At 40.7% G+C, this 12,202-nt stretch overlaps 1 protein-coding gene across 1 annotated transcript in view; it reads right to left on the bottom strand.

The window, feature by feature from the left end:
- The window catches only part of atp10a (ATPase phospholipid transporting 10A), a 39,224-nt gene extending 29,210 nt beyond the window's left edge, over window positions 1–10,014 (bottom strand). Inside the window, exons 1-3 of the mRNA XM_076278573.1 lie at window positions 9,369–10,014; window positions 1,718–1,922; window positions 998–1,083 (exon numbers count right to left, since the gene is read on the bottom strand). Coding sequence (XP_076134688.1) covers window positions 998–1,083; window positions 1,718–1,922; window positions 9,369–9,793 — 716 coding nt within the window. The 5' untranslated portion in view covers window positions 9,794–10,014. The remainder of the gene's footprint in view (window positions 1–997; window positions 1,084–1,717; window positions 1,923–9,368) is intronic.
- Between the last annotated feature and the right edge of the window lie 2,188 nt (window positions 10,015–12,202).

The raw sequence follows: 12,202 nt of genomic DNA, 5'->3' as shown, positions 1-12,202 counted from the left end.
CAGCTGACGCTGTGCCCCCTCCACCCTGCACCATTAATGCAGGACCTCGGCCCGCCCTCTCTCTCTCTCTCTCTCTCTCTCTCTCTCTCTCTCTCTTTATCTCACATGGGAGACCTTCTTTCTATCAGCTCAGAGGAGTTGCTGTAACATCCTCAACAAGCACAGGACTTGTGGTCATTCTGTATTTGGACAAAGGGAGAGAAGACCGGACATACAAAATAGAAACAGACAGCCGATGTTTATAATGTGATCCAGATTTTAAACATCTGTGTATCTTTTCAGATAGAACACTACTGAAGGAACAGAAATGTCAGATACCCCCAAAAAACACAGTATGTTAAATTTAAACAATCAGCTGGAAACATTCTTGTATCGTTATCATAGTTTACTCCTATGTGCACTTTCAGCTTAACTTCTGTCTTTTTGTTTGTCTGAGCACTCGGCATATGAGCCCAGTCATCCCAGTCTGGATAAACATACATTCATCAAAAACCATCATCTCAGCACACTGTACGTTCGGTGGGAGACAGAGCACTTCAAAGTGATTAAAACAAGATGGGTTACTTTGTTAAATGCTCCGGCAACAGCTTGGCAGGGCAATTAGACATTCTAATAGGGTTGAAAAGTCATCTGAATAATGCTAGTGTAAGAGAAATGCAAAGTGCCACTGCGAAGAACTTTATTAATCTCCGGTTTGTGGGTCACAAATACCCATTCATCCGCTAACTTGGGTTTTACTCCCTAATGAGGTTTTAACCACTTTTGGCGCTGCAGAGAGAAGCAATCGGACCATATTAGCAAGGATGATTTATGATAGGGGAAATAGCATTATTTACATGCTGCAAAAGTACATTTCCCAGGGAGCTCTTGCATTCGAGTGCACATGGAGGTTAAATGTTGCCTTTATCCTGACTAAGTGACCTCACTGGGTAAAAAAGCAAAGGGTAAAGAATTTGTTTAATGGTGTAACAGTTTAATGATTTAATGGTGGACTTACATGTAACCCCGAAATCGGTTAAGGTCGTTGTTGGGCTTCTCACATTCAATAATGCTGTTGTATTTGAACGGATCAAACTCGCAATCCTGCAAGAGAATACACATTTATGCATCCTGGTATACATTTATAGAGACAATACTTGCTTCAAAACATTAATGATAAAAATTATCTAACTCTCTAAATAAAACAGTCTTGAAGAAAAGTCTGTGAAACTCTGGTATAACTTCAATATGCATGACATCCACACTCGTTCACTGGAATGTATGTTGACAGCCACGGTGGAAGTCACAGTTTGGTGATTTGTCTGGAATTTGACCTCACTAACCAGACAAAGACACACCAGCTGATTATACCATTACAGACACAAACCCTCAGTCATCATCACTGCCTGACCAACTGTGACTTTCACAGAGGTCGTTCATGTAGATAAACCCCACTTCAAATGAAAACGCATACTCAGTTAACACGATTACCTTATTTATGGTCTAGTACACATTTAGTCCAGTTAGTGACCATTATCAGTGTGAAATGATGTTACAAGTCTATCTTAAAACACAGAGCTCATTTGCAATGATGCACTATGATCTCTTGAGACCACAGCTGTATCTAAAGTAAGTTTAGATTTTTAGTAAGGTGTCAGCAAAGGTATCATTATGCAGTGTCAAACAGAGAAAGACGATGGGAATACAAGGGTCGGGCCCTGGGACATCCTAATCTCACCAGGTCAATGAAGCTTCGGATGACCTGCCGCTGCTTTAGGTTGGTCTCGCCGTCCAGCGTCGCCGTCTCGATGTGGCACAGGCGGTCAGGGTCACTGGTGCTGAGCAGCAGCACGTCGGCCGGCACAATCTCGTTGCAGCGCAGCCGGATGAAGTCTCCCACACGCGCTTCCTTCCAGTACTTCTCCACGTAGCATCTATCAGTCCTGGGAATGAGGGAGGTTGAGAAACTTGGTCAACTGGTCAAGCAGGGGGTTAGGGAATTTAAGGGAATTAAGGGGTGTTTAAGCTTAATGTCATTTTACCATCTATGACTATAGAAGAAATGTGGAAATTCTAAAAAGGCCCCCAAAATAACTAAACAAGCAAACACACAATATAGATAAACAACTCTAGAAGACTGAATAGGACAAGAATTCTTTGATGTTTCTCTATGATCAACTTTTTCTAGGTTCCTGTGCAAAAATATACATTTTAACAATGAAATTAGAGATTACACAATGATACAATTAAATGTATAATATGTGCAATATCCATTCCTAGAACTGTGAAATGTAGCTTTCTAAATGAGCTGTTGATAGTAATGAAGTTGTCTACAGGCTATTAAATTTGCCTATGGGGGTTTAATTTAAGGTATTATAATAATTTCACAGGAACTAGCTAATATATTCCTTAATTCTCTCATAAATTACCCAATAAGCCTTTTTATTTATGCTTGTCATTGACAGCAAATCACATATTAAGAGTCAGTGAGCTTCATATGAACAGTCAACCATCTCTGTGAGACTCCCAAATAGAAACACACTTTGGTATTGGCTCTAAGAGTGAAAACGCAAAGCAAGTTAATATCTTACTGTGTAAACGCAAAGCAAGTTAATATCTAACTTAGATGGTTCATAAAAATGAAAACCATATACACCTGTCTGTAAAATTAAACATGTTAAGATCAATGACTGCATAAGTGCAAATGACTAGAGTGGACTGCACTCCACCAAATGTCAACATATGAGCGCCATGTTACTCTTGCAGGCAGACAGGTCCATTAAAATGTACTTTCTGTCATCCTGCTCTTTGGTTATGGCTGCCATTACCAAGCTATCGATGCACTACTGGGAGCCTCGCTTAAAGGCATTAAGCAATTTGAGTGTGTCATCAGACGAAGAAGAAGATGAAGACAAAGAGGAAGAAAAGAGGAGAAAAAAAAATACAAACACTTTTGGCGCACGCTGCCCTGAGGGCTGTACAACTGGGTGTGGAACAAGCCTTCCCTGTGTGCGCTTTCCCGCCCTTTCCCAAACCTCGAGTAGGGCACTCCCGCGCCCGCCTGCCTTCCACAGGGGAAACTATGACTTCCAACCAAACACAAACATGGCTCGTCTTGAGAGTCGAAAGGGCACACAGGGAACATTCTTACCACTGCTTTGAAGCAGAGAGATGGCCTGTGCAGTGTACTCAGTTTGAAGGAGGGCAAAAAAAGAAAGCAGTGGTCTCTGGAGAGACAGAGCAAGCCCAATTGGCAAGGTTGCAAAGACATCATGTCCCACAAGACAAGGAAACATAAATCATACAACTCCCATTATCCCATGTGTCATTCAAAAACTAAACATACCAAACAAACAAACAAACAAGCAAGTAAACAAACAAACAAACAAACAAACAAACAAACAAACAAAGACAGTACCCTCTAAACAAACAATAGTTTTACTATGGTGGTTAATGTGTGTGTGGGAACATTTCTCCACAGTGCATTAACCCCTTGTGATTGGTATCCTCAAATAAACTTCAGTTGATGGATGCACGCTCTTGAAATTGAAAAATACCAGATGAGTGCACCTTTCATGCAAACAAATCTCTCTGTCAAGGTGAACACTGTTTTCAAGTGCTTTTACACTACTGCGATGGTAAATGCTCAACAAAAGCTCAAAATGGCCTTCAATCTCATGTACTCAATTCACTCCTAAAACTCACATCCCCATAAGTTGCATACTTCAAAGAGAAAGCACACTACAACCAATTTAAACAAACACTTATAACCAAATGGACAACACATTTCAGAAAAAAAGACTAAAAGCAGTCGACCAAACTCTCCAAATAATCACATGCCTTCATTTTCCTCTCTAGCTCTCTGCAGCTCTTTCCCATGTAACGTTAATGGCAGTCCTCTTGCCATGAGCACGGAGCTAACCCCTCATTTCAACATGTCCAGAACTGGCCTCACACAAAGGTAAACACGGCGCCCAGAGCATTAGGCCAGAGGATGTCTTTACTCTAAATGTGACCCCCGCGCTGGTTCACTGCATGTCATGCTGTGTCAGGTCAACATCTTTTTCAAGGCTAAATTCAGGATTTGAATTTGGGTTAAAAGACAGAGCCTTTCCAGTCTGCTTCTGTGGGGGGAAATGGCACCACAATTCCCAAACACTGTGGCGTTTTTTTTTTTAAGTATTCATCTTCAAAGTTTCTTGGATCTTCTGAACTTAGTACTATCTTAGATACAGTTCAGAACACTTAATTTAGAAAGAATGTACATGTAGCCTACTGTAGCAATCACTTCCTTTGGCACCTAAAGGTCAAAGGGTAAAAAAGTAATAGATTCAAGGAAGACTTATGTTATTGGTATCCAAATAGGGACACAATTAGGCTGATGTCAAACAAGGATAACACTAGGCATGCACTGCCCACTATAATGTATAGGTCAGTATCCATCACATGAGCAGAAACTGTTTGCTGCATGGAGTGCTCCAAATCTACATAAGGCTATATAATACCAAATATCGTGTTACATTACTTTGAATGTCATTGTGGATTTATGTTAAAATGGCATCATCACATCCATTACGCAAATGTTTTCATCCCAAAGCAATTCAAAGTGCGGTACAGAAATGCAATATTGGCAAATTTGCATGATAACCATGTTAGTTCCCCAAACAAACTTCAATGGCATGTTCCAACTCCCAAACAGAACTACAGTTCAAGATAGCTTAAAAGCAGATATTTCTGCAATACACCTGGTCCTTTTCTGGCTGAGACCAGCACCATGCCTGAACTGGGTCCATCAGAGTTTGTTGCCATCTGCCTAAACGCTCTACTTTATCAGCAGGGTGTGCCTGAAATGTTTCACACCCCCCCCCCCCTTATGATTTATTAGAGACACAGGGAATGAGTACTGTAAATCTATTTATACTCAAGCTGAAATGAACTTATTAACATTCCAATGACAGAACAGTGCAAGAAAAAAAGGCTATAATCTTGCCCTGAACCTTAGACCTGGGGTACTCCAAGTACATGGTTCAAATCTGGGGGAGCTAACTCAGTAACTGGTGAACCTCCTTAATAAAAGGCTTTGATTTACTAAGGGAATGAAGCCATTAGGATGTTTACAAACACCCCCGAGTGAACTTGGCAACGTCTGTCACTACATTTACATTTAGTCATTAACCACTTGTATCCAAACAATCGTACAAGCAAGGAATAGCGTCCACTAACATCCCCCACAGCAGTTTCTCAAAGTGCATTTTTGTTTTTTGTCCCTCTGCCCGTAGGCTGAGGATGGCCTCTAATTGCCATTTTGGAGTCAGGTTGAACGTGAGGAGTCAAGGAGTAGCCCAAGACACACACAGCGAGCACAGGAACTCCCTGCACTCTGGCCCTTTGCGGCGCTGGCTCTCTTCTCTCAACTCCGGCCAAGCAAAACAACTTGCCGATATCAAACACCACCAGGAACAATTTCCATTCGTAAACAGTTTTCTGTTAAAAAAAGGTTGTGATATTGTTTCTCGGTGCTCTTAGAGGAGCCGTATTCAGTAGACACAGAAGCACAATAGAGGCCCATTAACACCTGCTGGCTTGGAGTTCTCTGGGGGGAAAGAACAGGAAAGGTGGGGACACGCACTCCTGAGCATGGGAGACACACATTTCTTTTTGGCCAAGCCCTCAGCCTTGTGCATCTTGGCTCAGGATCCATTTCGTGTTGCATAGGCTCTTTTTGGAGGAGATTTAATCTCCATTCTCTAGACGAGTCTGGAGTCACAGATCATTGCCAAATCCGCACTTGAAAAGTTATAGACTGAATGTGAGGGCACAAATCCCCCAAGTCAGCACTATATCAATCAATGTCGATCAGTCTCATCGGTGATTGCACAATTGTAGCATAACTACCATAGCATAGTGCTACCAAAACTATGTTTTTGTGTGTGATGCCAAAGAAAAAAAACATAGTCTCTGCATGTATGTGTAGTGTACCTGTGCAGTTAGCGCTTCAAGTTGATCTTGATAAATGCATCTTGTAAATTAATAAATGTTAATGATGCCATTTCTACAAATTATGTTACCTCTTTTGTACATATTTGCCTTTAGAAATTTAAACTTTTCCAACAATGTTGATTTGATCTACTCTAGAACTTCCATATGTAAGCAAGTACATAAACCTTTCTGTGTTCATAAATCACTGGGTTTAGTTTAACAAGACCCAAAACCAAAAAGAAACTGAAACTGTTCAATAGTACATTGTTGTATGAATCTGGCGCTCAGGACATGTCAGTGAAGGACAAACATGTGATGTGGAGGTTCCTTCTATTCTGACTATACTGTGAATAAAATAAAATCACTACATCCAGGTAGTGGCTTAAAAACATACATATTTTGCATAAATGGCACACAGTTCAATAGCTGACAACAGAGTGTATATTTGTATCCTAACTAGGTAGCAGCAGCACAACTATAGATATTATGTATACAATATGCAAAACACACACTTGAGTTTGCAAACAATAGTGGCAATATACAAAAAGAGAAAAGGGTAATATTGAGTTTTTTGGTTCCCCATGAGTACCCTGAAACTCCCCTGCTGTTACACCTCTTACGGCAAATTATGTCCTGTCAATAGTTGTCTTTAGATTGAGTGTATTAAAATGATTAATGGTGCTCATCACTTATAGGAACGAATGTGGGAGTGATTCACTATAATGGAAATAAGGAGACAGACACTTTATGACGACTCTGTCTTTGAAGAGGGAAGCAAATAAAATCCCCTACAGGAAATTATGAAATATTTGAAAGGTAGCATATTAGCTGATAATATAAATACCAACAACACCATCTTTATCCAAACATAGGAAAACAGAAGAACGTGACAAATCCGATCAGTGGTACAATTTTTGTGAATAACACAACAGTGCATATCATTGCAAGGGAAACAAGATTGCGTTTGTGGTTTTGCAATAGTTTGAGCAGAATTCTAAGTAATTTTAAGCCTCCACCCTATATGGTACTCTATGCTTTCGTTTCAGCTTTGGAAGACATGACAGATCACAAATGGAAAAGGGGACTTTTTATCAGGCCAACATCCTGTTTGTAGGCAGAAATAGCTTATATTAACTACCGAAAGTAAAACACTTAAGGCATTTACGAGTGCTCCTGCAAGGACCCTACTCATATTTGTCAGGTGTGTCCTGACCTATAACAAAAAGAATACTGTGGAGCTGAGTCCTTGCCCTCGATTAATTTAAAGAGAACTTTTAGTCAAAAAGGCCCCATGATAATGTATTGTAGTAATGGCTAGTAAAACCATGCAAATGGTTGCTTATAATGTATACTTTACCAAGCACTAAAGGCTGTTTCCAAGTAGCCGTAAATCAATACTGATGCCAAGCATCACTAGGTAGAATTAGGCTGAATACTGTGCTGAAGCATGTTAAATACCATTGACAGGCCTTTAAGATCAAACACCAACCCATTTAAAAGCCTAAGCGCTTGCCAGCAGTGTAGTTTGATGCACTATCAAAATGCTCAATGGTGTTTTAAGCCCCCAACGTCGCCTTCCAGGCCACCCATGCCTAACCCTAGCCTTTTTGGAGGAGGGCACTGGGCCTAACATGTTGAGTTATACTAGATAAATATCTGTGCAAGCCAAGACAGCCAAGACACATTTTTTTTTAAATGTGAAGTTTCAGCAAGTGTATTCCCTAATTAGTGTGCAATAAGTTAGCATTGATGATTTCTCCAATGTATTATTTACAATTGAAAACAAACTCTTTTAGATTTTTCATTTTATTCCACCATGGAGAATTGAAAGGCCTGTGAAAAGGGTGTTTTGCACAATATTGACAGCAGAAGTCACTCCACAATAAATCAAATTATGTGCAACCTTGAGAACAGCATTTGTGCATGGCCAGCCCAGAATGTGGATTCTTGAAACACACAGCACCTTTTGATTTCCATGAGTCCATGGCTATGCAGGACTCACAGTGCGGCTTTTCATGAATGCTGTACGGCCCCTGTGCTCTGCTGTGGAGCTTGGTGCCCACGTCAGAGTCCCAAACTTTCAAGAGAACCCAAAATAGTAATTTCCTTTAGTTGACACAAAAAACAACCTGCCATAGATTATTTATTTATTTATTATTATACCAGACTTAAAATAGATTTTTTTTTATAAACACCTGCAGATCCTCTACGTTTGGGAAATTGAGGATATTTCTCTAACTGCTGTCTAGGTAGTCAATGTATAAGTTCTGTCTTTTCAGAATGTCAAGAAATACGACGTGGCCTTAAGAATCATTGCGATCCTTACCTTACCATAACCCATAACTTTCCTGCAAGACCACTCTGTTTCTCACCTTAATGTAAACAACAAAGATGATCACCCACAAGGGCCCAAAATGGTACAAAACAAAATCATTGAGCATGACATTTTTGCTAAAGTCATCTGCCATTTTCCTAAATGCATTCAGTCTGTTTGATTGTCAAAGGAAAGTTTGTCTCCTTTGCTGAGAACATCCGTGCTATGCACAATGACTACAGTAGTTATGAGGAAATAACTTCAGTTCTTCGCTCAGTTTATCTGTGTTTCATGCTGCAAAATAAGCTGCAACTGTAGACATTTTGGCAAAACACTGGATCAAGTGATCCAGTAAGTCATGTGACAATGCTCCTCTTCCATTTCTAGGTAGTAGCTGAGGTTGCATGAAAACTGAGACTTGACTGATGTGTGATTTTGCCCTATGTTCAAACAGGACTAAACCTTTTTAAAACCACAACGTGCATTGTCAGCCCTGTTAGTTGTACTCTTCAATGAAAGACTGTTATAGTCTACACAATTTAAGCTTTCTCTTGCACATGCACAGACTGCATAGGCCTATACCTAAATCTTTGGCCTGCGAAGCATTTTAACATGTGGTTTCCTGTAGACTAATATTTCATTGACACTAACCTACATTATTTTTATTTTATTTTATTTTTTCATTTACAGACAAAAGACTAAGCAATGCATTTATAGAATCAAACGGTAGAGACAATTAATACAGATGTTTTCGAGTCTTAGTAGTGTGACTGAAAAAGTATTACGGAGCCATTGATGAGAATCTTCTTACAGGAACAAGTTGATGAAGGGTAAATATCCTGCCAGGCCGAAAAGCCACGTAAAACCAACTCACACGGGCTGAAAGGTATGACTTTCACAGAAGCTAGCATGCTAAAATGCTGGACACACACCACTACTCTGCTATATACAATATAACTAGCCACCGTACCTTACAGATTGTGGATGCAACAAACAACAAAACATGGACATTTAGCCTACACCGTTACATGATAGCCGATGTTGCCACTTGTAGCATGTGTGATGTGAAATGATACACAGTGAATAGCCTACGTACCTGCTATAGACAAGACAGTCCATATGATTTATTTCTTTATCTGAGCGGTGTCTCCTGTAATCCTCCCATAGATCCTTAATTGCAGTAACAGACAAAATAAAAACGACTGGGGCCAGCGCTAACTCTGGCTGAAAGGCATTTACCACCGGCACAAAATTCAATAAAGCTATGAAAACAAAATACACGTTGGCAAATCGGTGGAACTGTTCGAAAAGGTTTTTCGGCAAGAACGAGAGCAGCGTATATTTGGTTGTTTTAATCTTGTTGTTTGCATAGTGTCTGTTAGGGTTATCTTCTCCTTTGGCATTATCATAAAGTAAATTTGCGTGTACAGTCCTGGTTTTGCCTTCTTTCTTGCTTTTCCGTCTCTTCTGCTTCTTAACTTTAGAACCTTTGACTTCGGTCTCTTCAACCTCTCGCGCCATACTTAGGCTACCCTAAACTCTCCAAACTTTTGTTTCTTTTCCGTTCTCTGAAACAGGCAGATGCTATGTAATCATGCTTATCTCTGTCTTTTGAAAATGAAAACCGAAATCGTGATTTACAATGAATACTCCTTTTCACACATTTCTGCGATTCCTTTACTTTCCCTCGTTAAAGCCCTGGAAACTTTTACTGCATCTCGCCTTTTTTTCCTCCTGTTGCAGCTGGGGATGCTTTGAAAACGAGGACGTGTTCGTGAGCGACCACCCCAAGCCCGATATGCGCATGTCTATAGAGCTGCAAACTAAAGAGCAAACATGCGCGCAGTCACCCTGAGTACGCTAGTGAGGAAATGTTGCGAACTTTAGATCGCTTCGCCGCAGTTGTTACTTACTCAGAATGTTCATGAGGGTTAGATACAAAAATCTCGTCATTTCTGACGAAACATGACTGTCACGCCCCGCCTCTACCTAATAGGCCTACGCCTTTTCAAGTTTGGAAGTGCCACGCATTATCGCTGGAGCTCAGTGTCCTTCCGTGAAGTCACTTTGTTCTTACGCTCTGTTGCTACTCTGATACATTTTTTTAAACGTAGATTACTTTATTTCTTTGTTTATTGGGCAAGTTGTTGTTATCTGATTCGAACTCTTTGCAGTGTGTTACGTTTATCAATATGTAGATTTTATGTATCTTTTATGTAAGCTACTGTTTATCAATATGTAGATTTTATGTATCTTTTATGTAAGCTACTTGGAACATGCCACAGAGACATGCATAGCCCCTTTCCACCAGAGGGATTTTTGCTGTTCCTGGAACCCTTTTTTCTTGTGTTCAGATCAGACAGATTGGTGGATTATTAAAGCTGCCGTTGGCAATATTTTTTTGATCATATTCACTGAAACTGACACTATGCTCCGACAGAACAACACAAATCAGCCGGTTTTAGAAAAAAAACCCGCACTTCTACCTCCACCTAGAGCCTGTAATTTATTTTTTCCAAAATCCACAGCTCCCGGTTCTTCTGGTCCAATCAGAGCAGGGCTGTGTGAGATCTGACTGTCAGTCACAGGGCCTGTCCACACGGAGACGCTTTTTAGGTTAAACGCAGAGGTTTTGCTTCGTCTTGGCTGAGCGTCCAAACGAATCCTGTAAACGCACTGCCCGAAACCGCACTTTTCTGAAATCTGGTCCCAGAGTGGAGAAATCTGAAACCGTAGCCCGTTTGAATTCGTTTAGACAGCGAAACCGCACATCCTGTTTGCGTATTGATGATGTCATCGCCACACCTCAGCTGCCCTGGACTTGCACTTATAGTATTGCCTAACAATACTAGTTTTCATACATGACATTACCTACTATTACACTCCGTAAGATAAATATCACAACTGGTGCTGCGCAGCGCCGATAGCTTATGACTTGGTGGACTGAACACTGTTTTTCCCGGTGTTTTTTTATGCATTCTACCTACTGTCAGTGACGCGAGAGAACTTAAGTTATTAGGAAAGTGCCGTGTAAGTTTAGGCTACATTAATTTGTGCGTAGTGCCAGTGTCATTCATTTATTTTACATGTCTTACAACATACATGCATTCACAGTCGAGTGAAATCAGATATAAGCATACAAAGACGCTTAGAACTCACGTTAAGCCGATGGTAGCACACTGAATGCGAATTCACGATTTGATGCAGGCAAAAGTATTGACTGTTACTAACGAAGGTTTTATAGCAATATTATAAATGTGGCGACAGAATAGCCTAGAACTTGGGTAAGCCTTGCGTTTAGTAGCCTAATTGCGGTGATAGCCAAAACTAATGTGAATCACGGACTATCCTACAACCAAAGAAAGTAAAGGTGATTAGTAGGCCTACCTGCGTTAGCCAAATAAAGGACGGGACTGCACCCTTCACAAACCGTAAAATAAAGTTTATTAGTTTTACAGTTGACTACAGTTGACAGTTCACCATCAGTCCACACAAACAATTCTGGTTTCCTTGCACTAGCCATTTCGTCGTAGCCTATTCTGTCTGTTTTTAAAGCGCAAGTTTTGCAAGTTTTGGTCAATTTCTGTAAAGAAACAGTGCCACCTATAGGCCTGGGGTATGAAGTAACGTGTTGAGTCGTGTTGAGATGGATCCGTTTGGACGCAAATATTCTTGATACGGTTCCAGGGAAGACGGAGGAAAAAAAGATCGGTTTGGTACGTGTGGACTAGGCCACAGTCTGGTGCAGTCTGGTGTGCACTGACGAGCACAAACTCGATGAGAGGGTGCTCGGTGCTAGTGGGGGAGGGGCATGAGAGTTGTAAACATTAAACATTTTGGCTTAGTCCCCTCAGTCTGTCAGACTTGCCAACTGCAGCTTTAAGTCATACCTGTCAACACTCCCGTTTTTCCCGGGTTCTCCCGTATTTC

Source organism: Alosa pseudoharengus, unplaced genomic scaffold (assembly GCF_046254945.1).
Source record: "Alosa pseudoharengus isolate Yale_2024_CS ecotype anadromous, Long Island Sound unplaced genomic scaffold, YU_APseudo_1.1 YU_APseudo_1.1_scf_11, whole genome shotgun sequence".
NCBI classification, from domain to species: Eukaryota; Metazoa; Chordata; class Actinopteri; order Clupeiformes; family Clupeidae; genus Alosa; species Alosa pseudoharengus.
Note: the sequence above shows the minus strand (reverse complement) of the source record. Positions and strands in the feature narration are given on the sequence as shown.